The sequence below is a fragment of the Myotis davidii genome, unplaced genomic scaffold, assembly GCF_000327345.1.
Source record: "Myotis davidii unplaced genomic scaffold, ASM32734v1 scaffold59, whole genome shotgun sequence".
NCBI lineage: Eukaryota > Metazoa > Chordata > Mammalia > Chiroptera > Vespertilionidae > Myotis > Myotis davidii.
Window position 1 is genome coordinate 8,104,233 of NW_006293001.1, and position 19,367 is coordinate 8,123,599.

The 19,367-nt window shown below is 40.6% G+C and overlaps 1 protein-coding gene across 1 annotated transcript in view; it reads left to right on the forward strand.

Annotated features, from left to right (window-relative positions):
• The window catches only part of CERS6 (ceramide synthase 6), a 262,024-nt gene that overhangs the window by 75,429 nt on the left and 167,228 nt on the right, over positions 1–19,367 (forward strand). The window contains exon 3 of the mRNA XM_015565753.1: positions 7,593–7,723. Within this exon, the coding sequence (XP_015421239.1) occupies positions 7,593–7,723 (131 nt within the window). The remainder of the gene's footprint in view (positions 1–7,592; positions 7,724–19,367) is intronic.

Below are 19,367 nucleotides of genomic sequence, written 5' to 3' on the forward strand. Positions count from 1 at the left end.
CTATTGGAGAGGGCACTGGGCATTGGAAGCAGGTGTGAGTGCCAGGCGGCACCATGGCCCACGTGGGAGAAGAATTTTCAGTAACCATCAGAGGCTCACCCCAATGACAGCGACCGACACCCCACCTTGGTCTGGCGCCCCACTCACCTGTTCCACCAGCCTGCTGTGGCCAATGCCCTCCATGTTCCGCGCTCTGCCACCTACTGCCAATGCCTGCCATGTTCCGTGAGCATCCCTTGGCGGTCAGTGCACGTCATAGCGACCAGTTGTTTGGTAGTTCCCAGCCCTGCTCACACCTGCTACTGGTGCCAGCCCCAATCATTCTGTGCTCTCAGTGGATACAAGTAGTGGCTGCTGCCCCAATCGCCCCTCAGGAACAGGGGGAGGTGGAGAAGCCCTCAGGGGCAGTCAGGGCTGGCAGCCGCCACTCACACCCGCTGACAGCGCCGAGCAGTCAGGGTTGGTGCTGGGTGCCAGCAGCGGGTGCAAGTGGGGCCAGTGCCAGCAGCAGGTGTGAGTGCCAGGCAAGACTGTGGCACGTGGGAGCAAAGAATTTTCAGTAACCATCAGAGGCTCACCCCAATGACAGCGACCGACACCCCACCTTGGTCTGGCGCCCCACTCACCTGTTCCACCAGCCTGCTGTGGCCAATGCCCTCCATGTTCCGCGCTCTGCCACCTACTGCCAATGCCTGCCATGTTCCGTGAGCACCCCTTGGTGGTCAGTGCACGTCATAGCGACCAGTTGTTTGGTTCAGTTGTTCCACCGTTCAGTCTATTTGCATATTAGGGTTTTATATATATAGATAGGCAAACTTCCTATAATTTGTTCTCTCTCATTTGCCTATTATACTTATCTACATTCTTTCCTTTTTACTTTGCTTTTCCCTCTCAGTACTGATTGTGATTACTAAAATTAATCTAGGTATTTCTGGTATAAAAATGTTTCTATAAGTCAGCAATTTTTATTTCTTTCTGTGAAGATATTTAAAAAGGGAAAAAAACCCACTATGAAGTACAATAAAAAACACAACACTAAAAATATACAGACACAAAAAAAGACAGAAAATCTCACATACTTTATTTTTGGCAAACTAGGAGATACATATCTTTAGATTTCAAAATATATATAAAAGCTAACAAACAACAGTTGGGGCTGAGCAGAAGCCAAGTAGCAGGAAGTGAAAAGCATGAAGTGTAGAAGATGGAGGGCCCAGTGGGGCTTGATTTTAGGAAAGCCAGCAAGAAAAACAGCTCTTGAAGGTAAGACAAAAGCTCTATTCACAGTGTTTGCAACACAAGGTACAGGAACTGGTGAGCAAGGCTGGCAGATGTCCTTCTGGACTCAGTTTAATTCAGAGAGGTAGAGGAAGTACACAGAAGACCACATGGAAGGCAATTTTTCAGGAGCCAGTCTATCTTGATGGCAGCTAAACTGCAAAAACACCCTCCTTGCTCCCCATACTATCAGGAGCTAGTCGCAAAAATCCAACTCCCTCAATGATGAGTAATAAAGAAGGAACACTGCCAGCACCAAAGACAACAAAAAGAATGTATAGTAACACTTACTAATAAATATTGTTATTAGAAAAATTAGGCCACAGGGCAAATGAACATTGTGATAAAATATTTCACGATAAATAATAATAATTAAAAAAGCAATAACTTTGGAGGGAGACACAAAAAAGAAATACAACATCAAAAGAAAAAAAATGGTTGATCAACGAAAGAGATGCAGTGTGAGCTGATAGGTTCAGGAAAAAAGTACTAAGACTATCCCAGAAATGAAGACAAAATTTGAAAGGAAACAGGAAATGCTAGACACTGTAGAAAACTCAACAAGAAACATGGGAGATAGAAATAATAAAATTGAATTAAGTAAAACAAAAAAGAGCTAAAAATAATTAGATACATAGACCAAGCAGATATAGCATCTGCATAATTGAAATCCCTTAAGGAAAAAGCAAAGTAGAATAAATATTGGAAGATGTAATTCAAGAAAATTATCTAAAAATAAATGGAGATTTATTTTAATATGTTAATGAAAATGTCACAAAAATTGACCCAGGAAGGTTAGCACCAAGACTTATATATTAAAAAATTGTTAGACTTGAAAAATAAAATGATAATTTGGGGGGGGTGCAGGTTGGAGAGGGTCAATGGTGGTGGTGGGGGACATCTATAATACTTTCAACAAATAAAGATAAATTTAAAAAATAAAGCCAATACTATTCACACAAGCCAAAAAAGAAAAGAAGAATTCTTTGATCAGCCAAACAAAAAATCACATCACTTATTTAGGGGAAAATATCAGCATTACTTTAATCCTCTCTATGGTAACATTCCACAGAACAGCATTTTCAGTATTTTCAAGGAAAATGTGAACTAAGAATTTTATAAATAATGCAAATTGTTTTTACTGTGTAAAGGCTCAAGACAGATTTGAAAATGCAAAAATTTGGGGAATTGTTCCCAAAAGTCCTTTTTGAAGAAGCTATCATAATCATTAATTTCAGCTGACCAATAGATAACTAGAAATGTTAGTGAGTTTTCAATACATTTAAACTTTAGAACTAAGAAAGAAATGTGAGGATTAGGATGACCGAACAGGCAAGACAGGGCATAAACATTATTTTCTCTCACAATGTAGAAATAATAATAGAGAGAGGAAAGGGAGAGATGGGTGGGAGACACAGTAAATTCACTAAATGCCTAATCTCTAGTAGCTGGGAGTCAAAGCATATTAGTTTAAGCATCCAAATCAAGTAATAGAAGTAGAAACATATTTAACAACTAGAGGCCGGGTGCATGAAATTTGTGCGGGGGGGCGAGGGGGGGGCGGGAATATGTGTCCCTCAACCCAGCCTTCACCCTCTTCAATCTGGGACCCCTCAAGGATGTCCGACTGCCGGTTTAGGTCCGAACCAGGCTCAGATGCTCTCAGAAAATTATAACACTCTCTCAAAGAGCAGAAAATTCCAATGCTATTTTAGACTATCCCAAAGCATAGAAAATTAAGAAAATCATCCAAATTCTTTTTATATAGCAATGAAACATTAATATCAAAGTCTCACAAAGATTTTATGAAAAAATAAGACTAAAGACCATTGTACTTATTAATATTGATGAAAAATCCAAAATAAAAATTAGCAGATAAACTTAACTGCACATTGAAAGAATTATTCATCGTTGTCCAGTAGGGTTGATGCAGTGGTTCTCAACCTTCCTAATGCTGCAACCCTTTAATACAAGGGTTCCTTATGTTGTGGTGACCCCAACCATAAAATTATTTTCGTTGCTACTTCATAACTGTAATTTTGCTACTGTTATGAATCATAATGTAAATATCTGATATGCAGGATGTATTTTCAGGGGTTGAGAACCACTGTTAGAGAGTGCAAGGCCTTCCTTCCCCAAATTCAGTATTAAAAATCTATTTAAATAATATATCATATTAATTGATCTAAGGAGAAAAAAATGCATGATCATCTCCATGGATCCTGAAACCTAATATCATTTTGATTAAAATAAAATTATCTAACTAGGGTGAGGTGGTTTCTTTAATACACCTGCATATCAGGCCCACAGGCCCAGATCTGGCCTCTTGCTTAATGAGAAACAGAAGGGTATTCCCACTAAAGTCTGGAACAGATAGGGGTGTTTATAACCACTGTTTTACATTGTGCTAGGTTTTATATTAATTAGCAAAATAGATAAGAAGAAAGAACATCAAGGCATAAAAATTCGAAAGGAGCCAATAAAGCTATGGCTATGAAAATGTTTATTCATTCATTCAAGAAGTATTGAGGCCCTACTATATTCTAGGTACTAGTGAAAAAACGATACTAAAAATGTCCTTTGTTTATAGAGGTATCATTCTAGTAATATGCTATTATATGACCATATATCAGGAAAATTAGCCACAAACAATATGAAATGTTAGCACAAAATTAGTAATCATATATACATGCAGACATTAAGCAGTCAGAAGATCTGAGAAAATTCCTTATTTATAATAGAAACCCAAAAAGATAACATCCCTAGGAATAAATGTAAGAAGGATTTACAAGGTACATGAGGAAATTTCAAACACTGTTGAAGGACACAAAAGACAAATTGAGTAAAGATGTCAATTCACTCTATGTTAATTTAAGAACTTGGTATAATCTCATTAAAAATACCAACCGGTTTTCTTGTTTGACCATTTGTTTATATTTTGAAACTGGACAAGCCATTTCTAAAGTTCTTATAGAAAAATAAAAGAAGATTTCTGAGTAACCTAACTTCATATCCTTGTATAAACATAATAGAAAAATGGAAGAATAGATTCATTTTCTCCTGGGAAAAATGTGAACAATGGTATTGGCCTATGTGGGTGGTCATTTGGAAAGAGAGTTAGATTCACACCTCCCACTGTATACTAGGATATGCATATTTCAAATATGCTAAAGATTGAATGTAAAAATCAAATCTATAGATGTATTAGAATCAAAACAATGTGGGAGAATTTCTTGGACATTTAGAATAGAAAAGTCTTTTCTAATTATGACCCAAATTCAGAGACTATAACAGAAACAATTGATAAATTCAGATACATTCAAAAAATAAACAAACTTCTGCAAGTAAAAAATACAAGCAAAAACCATACCATAAGTTAACTATAATGCACAAGTGACACATTGGAACAAAGTATGCAGCCAGCGGTTCACACAAAGGTTTAATGGAAGAAATTAAAGAATAATTGAAGAAATTCTACAAATAAAAATAAAACCTACAAATGAAGAAAAAATGGACAATAAATATGAAAAGACTGTTCAAAAAAATGAAATACAGATGGTTTTTAAAACACATGAAAAGATGCTTCTCTCAGAAAAAGAGGAAATCAAATTTTAAAATATACTGAGTTGCTACTTTTTATACATCAGACTGGAAAATAATTGAGTATGATAATATACTGTATTGATGAGGCTTTAGGAAATGAGCATGCCTGCTTGCGTGAGAGTATTGGTGAAATTATTAATGAAGGGGGTTTTTCAATATCTAAACACATTGCAAATGCATAGACCCTTTGATCGCAAACATTCACTTCCCGGAATTTATACTTATATATGAAATGGCCTGTAGAAAGTGACCCAGGACAAGGTTATTTATTGCAGCATTGTTTATGGTAGCGGAAGTTTGGAAGCTAACTAAATGGCCATTCATAGGGGAGGGTATAAGTAAATTATGGCATATTCTTAGTTCTACAAAGGAAGGAGGGTGGCCTTTATATTTTTACTAGAGGCCCTGTGCACGAAATTTTTGCACGGGGGCAGGGGTATGTGTCCCTCAACCCAGCCTGCACCTTCTCCAACCTGGGACCCCTCGGGGGATGTCCAACTGCCGTTTTAGGCCCGAACCCACAGGGACATCCCTCTTAATCCGGGACCTCTGGCTCCTAACCACTTGCCTGCGTTTTAGGCCCAAACCCGCAGGGACATCCCTCTTAATCTGGGACCTCTGGCTCCTAACCACTTTCCTGCCTGCTTGCCTGATTGCCCCTAACTGCTTCTGCCTGCCAGCCTGATCACTCCATAACTGCTCCCCTGCTGGCCTGATCACCCCCAGCTGCCCTCCCCTGCCAGCCTGATTGCCCACAACTGCCACCCCCCCTGCTGTGACCCGCTTCCTCCATTCAAGTTGGCGGAGATGCCGGGACGGCCTCCTCCACACTGTGCAGAGCCGCAGGACTCCCAGGCCTCACTGCGCGGAGCAGCCGCCAGGCCCTGCCTCTGTTGTGCACGCGGCCGTCTTGTGGCAATGTCTTGACACCACCTAGGCTTTTATTATATAGGATAATGGACATATTCCAAGACACATTGTAAAGTGAAAAACCCAAAGTCCAGAATGATGTGTGTAGGATGCAGCCATCTATGTGACTGGCAGGATGAGGGTAGGGGGTATGGGGAGCGGGTTATAAGAATGTATATTCAAATGTGCTTATATTTGCATAAAATAACACTGGAAAGAACCTGATTTAATGACTGGTTACCTGGTAAGAAGGGGAGGAGGAACTGAGGAGGAACAAAGTAAGAAGGTGAAACTTTGAATAATTTTAATTTGTGAACCATATGAGTGTTTTACCTAGTCAGTAAACTTAGAATGTAAGTTGAAATGAAAAATGAATTCTTCTAGGAAAATGGTCGGTCCAAGATATATTGTAGGCTGTAAATTTTTTCTCTCCCATACTTTTAAATTAAGCAAGACATAAGGGAGAGTGGAGATGGTGTCAGAACTACTAATAAAAATAGCTCAGCGTACATGCCTTCCTGAAAGTTCGCAAATAACTTTTACAGACACAAGCTCAGCACATTTTATAACTTCAATCATAACATTGAGGCCACTGGCTGTGTTTCCTGTGTGTCTGACACCTAGAATTGATTGAGATGCTTTAAAGAGTGTCATGTGAAAATTCAACCCTCATAACTAGAGAGCAGAAAGCTGGTCAGCCTGCCTTCCCCGTTTTCAGTTATTTCCCCTGATCATTAATGCCTCCTTACTATGAAAGCAAAGCTAGAATAAATAAGGAATAAAACTAAATTAGTTTAGTCGTGTTGTGTGGCAGGTCACTCTCCCATAATTTTTGGCAGGGTGCTCTCTAAGATGCCGAAGAGAGAGGAAGGAAAGGGGGAGAACTCACATGTGCTGAGTTTACATACATTTTTTTTACATTTGGTCCTCACCACCATCCCATTTAGGTGAATAAATAACCCTTTTATTAAATGGGTGAGTAAACCGAGGCTCAGAGGGGTAGGCCCTTGGAGGGAGGAATTGAACCTATTTCTGTCATCTCCTAATGTTCCAGAAATGTGTGAGACAATTATCGTCCTGTGGCAAGCATAAATAGCGTCTCTTTCCGCCTCACCACGTTTGTGTCTTCAGGTTGGACATAGTCCTTGTAAAAGTTTTGATGGGGACTGGTAAAAAGGAACGACCAGGAAAATGAATAGAAGAGGAACGTGTGAAGAACAGAGGAGGGGGAAGAGAGAAGAAAGAAAAAACATATTTTGTAGTGGAATTGGCCCCTTAGGCTAAAACCAGCTATTTGGGGATTATTCCAAGTTTTTTGTTATCCTGATATATGATAATTGGGTCTAGCTCCCCCCACCCCGCCCCCCAGAGAAGGAAATATTGAAATGATGCCTCTTTGCAAATTCACCTAATGTGGCCTTTACCTCTCTGCTTCAGAGGACTTTGTTGATAAACTTCGTTTTGAAACTCCTTTCCTTGAAGGCTGATGGAGCTGACTCAGCCAGGTGGCTATCCCATTGCATCTTCATTGCTGATAAGAAGTGCAAGCATTAGAGCCAGATTCATATTTTTCAATGCTGTTTCACAGTGAATAACAACTCTCTTGTCCTAAGTGGTTATTTACGTTCACACTGCTAATGGAAGGCCTACATCCTCAGTGGTAAATACGGAAATCTCAGTAGCAGATATATATATATGGGTTTTTTTTGGTTTTTTTTTTTTTAAAAAATCTCAACTGTAGACAAGGGCCTATCTCTTTTTGGTGAAGATGGAAATGATTTTCCTGGTACCTTGTTTCACAGCATCCTGATGAGAAGAGATTGGAAGGCCTCTCCAAGCAGCTGGACTGGGATGTTCGCAGCATTCAGCGCTGGTTTAGACAAAGACGCAACCAGGAGAAGCCAAGCACACTGACGAGGTTCTGTGAGAGCATGTAAGTTGCTGTTTTTCTTTTTGAAAGAAACACCTGCATAGTAACTCATACCACCCCTGAGGTGAAAAATAAAGGCTTGGTCCAGGCTCCAGCGGCCCCTAAAAAGCCATCTGGTGGGGAAAATAGTCCATGAAAACTGGGGGAATAGTTGGTACAAGTTTGTGGTTTCCACTTTGGATGTAATAAATGAAGTCGGCTTCTGCATGGAGTTCCTACAAAGTAGGCATATTAAAGAACCTACAATGGAATTTTCAGTCAGCCACTTGAAATATAGCACTAAAAGTCATTACATGTATAATTTGAATTTTCATAGAGTAGACTTTGTCATGATGTTCTTTCCACTGATAAAAGAAATTTAATGATAAAGCTGAGATACTAGGATATATTATCAGAGGGTCACACTGATGACCTATATTCCTGGAGATTTAAGAAATGACTGTATTATATTCTTGGATGAGTTTAATGAAGCATTGCTTGAAGGTGGGGCATGGAATGAAAGTCTCCTCTATTTCTGAAATGTGAAGGTTATGGTGTGTAAATTATATCTCAAGGAAGCTGTTAAAAATGATAGAAGACCCAGTGAGAACTCTTCTAGCACAGTGATATTTTGAAGTAGTGACACTCAATACACGTATCTATAGGAAAGTTAGAGAAAGGAATATAGAAGCTTTGAGCACATCCCGCACAAACGGAGGATTCTGCCTCATTGTTCTAGTTGATTTTCCTCCTCTGGGATATGTGGTACCTGTGTCTAACAGTCCTTTCCTTTCTTTGGGAGCTTTGTCCTGACAACTGGTCATTTAACAGAAGTGCTGTCAGTGTAGCTCCCTTCATTGCAGGCTCTTTCTAGTTGGGGTTAAAGTTACATTTTCAAGTCTGGCTTTCAATTATGCCGAAAAATTATTTTAGCAATTGTAATCTAAAGCTTAAAGGGAAACCTAATCTTCTAGAAGAATGAGTGAGAGGCAGAATAGTGTCATAAATCCTAGGGCTGGATAAACATGGGGTGCATAAGCAGGGTCTTCAGGAGGTCAGAATATTTATAAAACATGGAAAAACAGCCTCGTAGATACAATCTGCAAAGCCCTTCCTGTAATTGAAGTTAGTGGCAGATTGCGGAGGGAGGATTTATGCATCTGGGCTTCTGCTGAGAAGCTGGGATTGCTTCCTGTCCTGGTCCTGCCAGTACCCAAAGGGCCAGGGCTCCATCCTGGAGCTGCAGGCCTGAGAGGGGTGAAGTGGGGTCTCCGCACATGCCCACGCACTGAAGCTCAGGTGCCATCTGCTCCAGCTCCCACTGACTTTCTTGGTAACTCCGTGCCAGCCCTTTCTGCACTGTGCTGAGTCCTACATCCGTGTGTGCAGGAAGCAGTCACCGGGATCCTGTTAAAGTGCAGATTCCGATTCAGTCGTTCTGAGATGGCAGCTGAGATTGCATTGTTAGCAAGTTCCCAGGCCATGATGCTGGTCCATGGACCACTCTGACAGGCAAAGCTCAACGTTATACCAATGCCTGTGTCTTCCCCCTGAATTCAGCTGATTCTTACCTGCACACCACAATCACCAGGATGATTACTGTTACAATTAGTTAAAAGTATTTCAATTACTTAAAAATATTGTTATATTTAAAATTGTTTTTCTTGAAATATTGATGTTTATTGCATGTAAATGGCTAATTATTTTGTATCCACAATCTAGTAATAGATTTATTTTGTATATTGTAAAAAAAATAAAAATTTAATGTATCTGTTTTAAATTAAAAAAGAAAACATTATGCTACAGGAAAGAAACCAGTCACAAAAGGCCACATATTGTATGATTCCATTTATAGAAAATGTCTAGAACAGGCAAATCCCTAAGACAGAAATCATATCAGTGGTTGCCAGTGGCAAGGATGGAGGGTTGGAAAGCGACAGCTGACAAGGATGGGGTTTCTTTTTGGGGTGATAAAAATGTTCTGGAATTAGCCCAACTGGTGTGGCTCAGTGGTTGAGCATTGACCTATGAACCAAGAGGTCCCTGGTTCGATTCCTGGTCAGGGCACATGCCTGGAGTTGTAGGCTCAATCCCTAATGCAGGGTGTGAAGGAGGCAGCCAATGGATATGTGTCTCTCCTCAATGTTTCTATCTCTCTCTCCCTCTTTAAAATCAATAAAAACATATTTTTTAAAATGTTCTGGAATTTAAAAAATTTCTAAATGACTGCTAGAGGCATGGCAATGTGAAGGCACAATGTGGGGATTGGGAGTGCATAAAGGTATCAATTATGATCTTCCCTTGGGTAGCTTACTTATAATAGTGTCGTGTAAAATGTAATATCTGAATATGTGAGAGTCAAGACAGCTATTAAAAAATAACCAGATATGTGTGCTAAACAATTGGTATGCACAGTCAGTAGCTAAAGATTAAAGGATAAAGATCAGTTGTGGATAGAGCACACACATGGGCTGCTGGGACTAGAACTGAGTCATTACCAGTGGCCTTTGACCCTGTTGCAGATGACTGTTGAACTTTGTTTTGAGTCTGTTCTCCCTTGCCCTGTAGGTTGACAATAGATTCTCCTGCCTTTCTGAGGACTTTTGTGTGCATCATTTATTCTTTATTTTCCTTATGGTCTTTAATGGGCCACTTCTCCAGATTCAGTCTTCAGTCTCTTATTTCCCTCTTTCTACCTTCCATCCTCTGTGTAAAAGGAGTTCTTTTCTCTCACAACTTCTTCCAAAGTCATGTGTCCAGTGCAAATGTTTCTTCTGAGTCACCTCCAGCTGGCAACTCTGATGTGCTTCTACTCCTGACTTCTCTTTTTCTCCTATTCTTGTATGCTCCTATTCTGTTACAGGCTGTAAATAAACCAACCGGCCCCTGAGATCCATCAGTTCTTTGTAAAGCCACTACAATGGCCCCAGTCCTGATGGGTCTCGTAAGTCCCATTATTTATCCTGATACTCATAGATATTTTGTTTGCTACAAAAAAATTTTTACACTTTCTTAAAATATTGTTATCTCCATGGTCTGCTGCTTTTAACCCTTAATGATTTTCCTACAACTATAGGATCGATATCAGGGTCCTTAGCCTGATACAGTTTGGCCTCCATCTGTTGGATATTAGTTACCCAGATGACCCCTTTCTTCAGAGGGCTATGTTTCCACTGTCCATACTTTGTTCCTTCCTGCCTTGGTCTGTTCCATGCTCCTGATTGGGAATCTCTACATTCCTCTGCCCCACCCATTCACCCCATATCCATTCTTCAAACCCCAGGCCCTCTCGGAAATGTGTTGTGACTGTTGGGAAGAGCTAGACACTTAATACCGAGTCACGTGTTTACTTCTGTGGTTATTTATCTTTTCATAGCTTGTCTGTATAGTCTCACCCTAATTATATCATATGTGCTCCTTGAGGGCACAAGAACCACATCTTGTTTTTCTTGCATTCTTCTCTGCCTTTACCACAACATGTAGACGCTGCTGAATCAATATTTGTTGAATAACTCTATGTTCAGATGACATTGTTTTGGAAGAATTTGCTGATCTAAGTTGGCATAATGCCCCCCCCCACACACACACCCAATGAAGAGTGTCTAATATATACGGATTTTACCTAAAATTTATCTGGGGAGATTACTGAACTATGGACTACTCCAAGCCAATTTCAGAAGCAGAAACCAGGGGGAAAGAATGGGATAGCAAAGAAGTACATTTAGATAGCACCATGAAAAATAAAACAGAATTATATTGTTCTGTGCATGCACACATGTATGTCACAGTTATTTCCTCACCACTTTAAAAAATAATCTGGGAAAGCCATCTTAACCACGGATGCACTTCATAATCACCTGGTAAGCTTTCCAAAATATGTACACATGCCCAGGCCTCACACCAGCATGTCTGATTAAGTGTGGGGACTCGGGTGGGGTCTGGACATGCTTATCTCGGAAGAAATATCCTGAATACTGATGACACACATCCCTGGTTAAGAAGCACTAATCTCTGAGAAGAGATGACTACTGTTCAAATCTACTAAACAAGCAAGAGAACACAGCTTTGGAGCTTATAGATCTAGGGCCCCAATGGAAAGATTCTGTAGTTTTTCTGTTATGTAAGTACTGCGTTAGAAACCATAGCATCCCTCTAGGGGAATTATATTTCATCTGTCAGCAGTGTAGAATGCACCAAGATGCATGCCAAACAGTGCTTATAACCATCTGCTGGCATGTCCAATTTTGGGCACACCCATGTAATGCAGAAGGACTGAGTAGGAGAAGCTTTTCAGCAAGTAATGTGTTGAAACATTGACGTGGTATTTTTTTTTCTTCATGCTGATGTCAGTCATTTACAGCTGTGTTTGTTTTGATGAATATTTCTTCCAGAAGCATTTCAATCTTTATTGGAAATTGAAATAGAGATTTTCAGGAGGGAGTAAAGAATTTATAAAAATGAGATGTCATGTGAGACATTTTAGGAGAAACTGGCTCTGAATCGGAGCCATTTAACTGGGGGTTCAGGCTTTGAGGCTTCACCTTCCTTCTCTAACAATATCTGGATAACATAAAAGTAAATATCTGAAATGAAAATATCTGCAGGGTGACACAGGAAGGGGCAGAGATAAATTTTCAGAGTAAAAGGCTTTCCTTTCAATCTCTCCTTACCTATGCGCATTATGTTTTAATATTGTGCAGTAGGTTTAATAGCACACATCTGGGAGTAAATATTATGTGTGGCTTTCATTTCGCACTCTCTATTTGACTGGACAGATAAATCTCCCACATGATAACCTGGAAATGTAGGAGAAGGAATAGTCATGCTTCACAGGTTAGTGGTAATTTCTTTGGATTAAAGTTTGATCCGTATGGGGACTTGCTGTAAGACGAGGATCCAAGATTGCCTTTTGTTTAGGAATTCCATTTTAGACTTGATGCTGATTAAAATGATCCCCCAGTGCTTCTGTATCTGTATGCTTCTGTTAGTGGTAGTACAATGACCAAAATCTGGGAACCTTTTGAAATTGTGTCTTCATTTCTGCAAAGGACTGTGGTCTTCTTAATTTGTGATTCCATTGAACTAAGGATAACTCAGCATGAGAAGTGAGTGGCTTAACCAGTTGCCTCCATGCTACCAACTCGGTCACTGCTTTTATTTGTTAGCTGTTTTATTTGGACAGATCAGCAGTGCTGTCTGTGACTTCAATACGGAAGTGGAGCCTGATAATTGAGGGGTGAAAATCGGGGTTGTACAGGAAACAAGTTGAGTCTCATATTCCTTTATTTCAGATCAGTCTTTCATCTCAGGAAATTGTCTGGTTTTTATAACTCACTCACCTGTTTGAAAAAAAAAATCAACTGCATATTTGTAAACTGCTCTAGAATCTTCCATATTCCACACTACTGATGGACAAAATTTGCCAAAAAAAAAATCAGTTTTGATGATTTTCTCCATTCGATCATGACGTGAGCATATTTTACAAAGTTCACCATCAAAGTTATGCTGGAGATTGATGCGGTTTCAGAACAGGAGAATAAGAAAAGTGATGTCTTCATTTTATGAGATACATGATTGGCAGTGTGTCAAATGCTGATCATAAATCTGAAAAAAAATTAATTGTAAATTTGGGGGACAACCACTTAGGTCTTAAATAGTATAAGGTTGAGTTGTTTTATTGCTGTGAAGGTGGTGATTTTTTTTCATTAATGCAAAATCATCCCTAGGTTGGTGAACAATTTCCATCATGCAAAGTACATAGTTACTCTGGCCTCATTATTGTTCAGATTTGGTTGAGACAGTGAATGTCTTGGTGTTGAAGGCTATTCTTGATTATTTCCAGTGATTTTAAATCAGTGGGTTGTATTCGGGTCAGTTTTGACGTTGGAACAGAAGTCAGCAAACTTTTCCTGTAAATGGCCAGAAAGTAAATGTTTTAGGCCACACAAGCCTGGTGACAATTATAACTCTGCTGTTATATCACAAAAACAGCCTAGACGATGCAAATGTGCATGGCTGGTTTTCAATAAAACTTTATTTATGGATACTGAAGTTTGAAGTCATCATTTTCAAGTGTCATGAAGCATTATTCTTAATTTTTTCTCCCAGCAATTTAAACATTTTACAACTATTCTTAACTCATGGGCTGTACAAAAACAGATGGCCTTCTGGATTTGGCTGGCGAGCCATAGTTTGCTAAGTGCTTTAGGATTACAGTATTATTAACAGTTTTTTCAGAGTTTCAAGAAAGAGAATGTGTTCTTATAGCACCAGGCACAGTAATCCATTGTTCAGAGTGTTGCCATGTAATAGAAGCATTATGACAGTTCTGTAATTAGTGTGCCCCATCTCTAATATTCCTGAGACATGGTGCCTTAATGCAGTTTCATTTAGCTCAATCAAGCCCTCTTTGAACTTATTAGTATTCTTAGGCAGTGTTGCTTTCACTACAAACATTATGAAGATTGATGAACCTGACTATAGGCAGTCTATTCTTTTGCCTTGAATAAGCTCTTAAAACCTTTCTCCCTCTTTCCACTCCAGACCTACCATCTGTAGAAAGTTAACTCGGTTTTCCAATTAAATCAAGCCTCTCACATTCCTTGATGGCATATGGCTAGGCCTCTAATCCATGTGTACTGGCTAATTAAGGAAAACATAGTTTTGCTAAAAATATCAAAGAGCCTGTACTTTGGTCAAGCTGGCTGCATACTCACTATTGTTGGTCAGTTCTCTTTAAATACTCAATTTCTTAAGGCTCTGTAGATAATTTTTCCAATAATTTTGTTCAACATGGAGTTGGAGAGTGATGAGAAGGACAGAGTATTGACCTGTCCAAGTGGCTCAGTTGGTTGGAATGTCATCCTGTACACCAAAAGGTTGTAGGTTCAGTTCTCATCAGGGCACATACCTAGGTTGCAGGTCCAATCCCTAGTCGGGGCATGTATGGGATGCAGTTTCTCTCTCACATCAATGTTTCTCTCTCTCCCTTCCTTCTTCTCTCTCTAAAATCAATAAACATATCCACAGGTGAAGATGAAAAAAAAAGGACAGAGTAAATTGAGGAATAACTCAATTTATTAAAGCCTAATATTCTTATTTAATTCTCGTCTGCCGTATTTTGAATTTATACGTCATTTCTCTTTGTTGTTTAATCTATTTTAAAAGTTATTTTTTTCCTATTTAGAACAAAATTATGAAAATCATCATAATCAACTTTGATTATAGGAGGTATATAAAACGTTTGTAAAATTTAGAGAAAAATCCTCCAAAGCCTACCAAGCAGAAATGAATACTTTACACATGGCTTATGAGAAAAATGAGTCAGGACACAACACTCAAAAACTTCGTCAGTGACATTAAAAAAAGAGTTAGGAACCTAGTAAAAACAGGAGTACAGTGTTACACATGTTAAATGGTTAAGGAATAGTTTACCTTTAAAAAAAAACCTGATGTTTGCTTGTACGTTGCTGTTGGGTATTAGTTTGCTAGGGCTGCCGTAACAAAATCCCACAGATGGGGTGGCTTAAACAACAGGAATTTGTTTCTCACAATCTAGTGGCTGGAAGTCCAAAACCAATGTGTCACAGGGTTAGTTTCTCTTGAGGCTTTTCTTATTGGCCACCTTCTCCTCGTGTCCTCACATGGTTTTTCCTCTGTGCATGCTCACCCTTGATGCTCCTTCTCATAAGGACACCAATCGTATTGGACTAAGACCCCAAACTTAGAATCTCATTTAACCTCAGTTGCTTCCATAAAGGCCCCATTTTCAAATACAGTCACATTGGACTTTAGGGCTTTCCATGTATGAACGTTAGGAGGCACAATTCTGTCTATAACAGTGTTGCAAGGGTTACAGCTCATAATTTCTATGAAGCGGAGAAAGGAAGATGATCCAAAATCGGAGAGCAAGTTGTGGCACCAGATGGGTGTGGCTCGTAGCGCGTGTGAATTGAGGTGGCTTGAAGATGTTTGAGAGGGGTGTGTGTGTTTTGTGTATTCCTGCACTGCTCAGGTTAACTCAGTATAGTTCTCTGCAGTTACCTAGAGCTTCTGGCAGATGAAATCACATATAAGCAATTATGCAATCCTTGTTATGCTCACATAACACTGGAAGACATTCACGGTTTCACAAGCTTTGCAGCGAGGCTCATGGGACAGGGTAGCGGTGTGGTGGGGGAGCTCTGGAGCCGGCAGTCCGAGTTTCAGTCTTCTGTCTAGGAAAAACCTCTGGGGTATTTGGGACAGATGTTTGGCTCCCCTCAGTTTCAGTTTCTTTCTTGGGCAGGTAGTGCCTGCCTCATAGGGTCACTGTGAAGGCTAAATAAATGAGTTACCATCTATACAGTGTAGAGAAGTGTGTGGCACACACAGGGGTGGTGAATGTTAGGTACTGTCAACACCATCACACAGCCAGTTGTTGGTCAAGCTGGTGTAATAGGAGCAGCAGCAAATAGCTAGTATTGTGTCAAAACCGTGCCCTGGCAGTGTGCCCCCACTCCCCTCCCCCACACCCTATAGGCACACTACCTACCACGGGCAGCTCTGGTGTTTGTCATTGTGGGAGGAGAGATCCAAGGAGAGCAGGTTCTCAATTTAGACGAAGCTCTTTTGTTCTGTGGAACCCCAAGGAGACAGAACCACGTGACCTTGTGAGTTCACAGGGCTGTTATGTGGGCTTTACTTACACACAAGAAAAAGATGCCAAACCCGTCTGGGTTCAGAGGGCCAGAGCCCTGGGCTTGCTGTTGTGCGGTGATGTGTGATAGAAGAGGATGTGAAAGGGTGTCCTACTTCAGCAGGGACCCATGCCCACTGTGCCCGCAGAGGCCGGGGCTTTTGAAGCACCACATGAGAAATGTCAGAACACACAGTGAATGTCTTTGAGCCACAGTGGTTTAAAGTTTTCCAGGTGATTCTGAGGAGGACACAGCTTGCCTCTGCCAGGAGGGAGAGGGAGCAAAGCGTGGAGCCCAGCGGGGCTGGCTTTAGTAGAGCCACCTGTGCTAGAGCCAGGACAGCCTGATCAGCTGTGGGAGGGGCCAGCGTGACCTCTCAGTGTGGGAGCTTGAGTTAAATGTAATATTTACTGGTTACCTCCTATTTGCTAAGGAGGCAACTGACCTTGAACAGATTTGAGGCTGGGAATCAAATGTACCCGGTTCATGTCTTGGCTCAAGCTATGGTACCCTTAGCGAGTAATTTAACTTTGCTAGATCCCAGGGGCCTCTTCTGTAAAGGACAAATGACTCTTCCTCACAAGGTCATTTGGGAATCAAACGAGGGTTACATATTATGTGTGTCTCTCCATGCCTGCGGCTCCAAAGTTGAATAAACAACCATTTCGGACCTTGTGGGACTCACAAGGGCAATTGATTCTCCTTATTAGTAAAGCTGGTCAAGACGTCGGATAGGGAGCTGTATAACAGGTAATACTTAAGTGATGTGACTTATTTCTAGGGCCTTTTCCTTATTGCCCTAGCCATGGAGCTTTCTGGGTCTTGTATCTTAATATGCCATCAGGAGAACTAATTTTAGATTGTTGAGAAGGAAACACTTTGTTGCTTCCTCTTGGGAGTCTGGTCTGGTTTGCCCTCTCTTTCTGTCCTTCTCTTTACTCCGCTTCCTGCTGTTCCAGGGCCAGAGTTTCTGCTCCCTCTGGGTGTTTGCCCCCCTGTGATTGGCTCATGGTGGCCACATCCCTTGGCAAGGGGCAGACAGGAGCCCTAAGAGAATCCTCAACCATTACTAATTTGACTGTAATTTCCTTAAAAGTTGGTGCAATGCACATGACTCCCAGTGTTGGAATATAGTACCTAGTCATTTGAGGAGTGAATGTTGGTGTATAAGGTGGTGGTAGTGGAGGGTGGGCATGTGGACAAAGTAGCAGGAGGCCCGGCCATTTCCTCTGTGGGAAGATTTGAGCAGATTCCAAGTGACGATTGGGGAAGCAGATCTTTGGGGTTTCTCTGTAAGCCTCCCCAAATTTAAATACATAATCAGATGGGAAACTTAACTAAATGCAATTAAGGCCAATTACTTTCATGTTAAATGCAAGTCAGGCTGCTGGCAGTGTCCATTGGGCTGTCTGGACTTGAGAGAATTTAGGTATTGTAGAAAAATGACTTTAAAGCCAGTGTGGCTCAGTGTTTGAGCATCGACCTATGAACCAGGAAGTCAATGTTCAAAAGAATCAATAAAAATATATTAAAAATGATTTTAAATGTGGACAATGTTTTTTATTTGGCCTATATACCATCTCATAGTAGTTGCTATATAGAATAGAGATTTTCAACTGGGGTGCCACAAAAATTTTTAAAATAGTCAGGCAGTACCTCTTTTCCCTTAGGTTGTCAAAACAAAAAAATTGACAGCAGCAACACAACAATAGCCGTCCAGTGTGAATGAATCAAAATTATATCTATTTTTTTGTCCAATCAGCAAAAATATATTTTTGATGTGTGGCAGAATTTTTAGTAATTAGTTTATGTGTGTTGTGAGATGAAAAGGCTGAAACTTCCTGACCTGGGAAGTTACTGATACTGTTTTTCGGAGGATGCATTGCAAGTGAGGTGATGGAGCACGGTGACATAGAGGTTCGCAGCAGAATTGGCATTAAAGGTTAGTGCACAAGTCTTGGACATATCACTTAATTCTTCAGGGTTCTGATAATATCTGTCCCCCCTGTATTTAGCCACAGATATCGTGACATTTTGTATTTTCAGCTTACATATGATTACATAATATTAGGGTTTCTTGCAGATGTGCTGGACACGTAATGCTGGTAGGAGAATTAGGTCCTAAGCAAGAAGGGGAAAACAGTGTTTACTGAGGTTATGTTTTATTCCCGATCCTGTAATAGGATCTTTGTAGCTGATCCTTACAACCAGTGTTTGTATTATGCTAGGTATTTAAAACCTTTCATACCCATGAAGAAACTGAAGCAAAGAAAGATGCAGTAACAACCCATGTCACACAGCTAGTAAGTGACCGAGCTGGAATTTGTACCCAAACCTTCCTAAGTCTGGAGGCTTGTGTTATTCCAACAGCACCATGTTAGAGAAAGCTCGAGAACATTGTATATTCCCGCATTCAGAGCAAATATGGAAAGGGGACTCTTCGGTGTTTTATTGCACATCCTGGTCTCCTTTCTGTTTCCTGCAATTTATGAGGGACTAGGATTCAGTGTCGTTGCTTTCTCCTTGACTTGCTGATTGCACTGCGTCATTCTCTCCTGGTGCACGTGGAGACTTGCTGTTTTCACTGTTTGGATCGCTCTCTGCTATTAAGCTGTCCACTGCCTTGGCTGCTGGGCCTGTCGTCTTCATCTTCTCTTCCCCATGGCTCAGCTCAGTGCTGGTGCTCTGTAAACCCCAATCAATGTCTCCTGAATGAATCAGTTATTTGGATTAAGGACTGGATTGAACCTCTAGGGGCGAGAGGACTGAATTTAATTAGAAGAAGCTCAAGTTTATTGTCTTTGAAATAGTCCTAGGGAAGACTGAGGTGGGGAGGAAAGAGGCAGGGAGGGCTTTCTGGAGGAGGTGGCACGGCTGGTTGTTAGGGATGATTACGTTGGCCAGGTAGAGAAAGAGAGTGCGGTTGCCAGAGGCTCTCCAGGGAGCGGGAATTGCCTGAGGGGAAATGGTGGGTTTGAGGAACTCCAGTC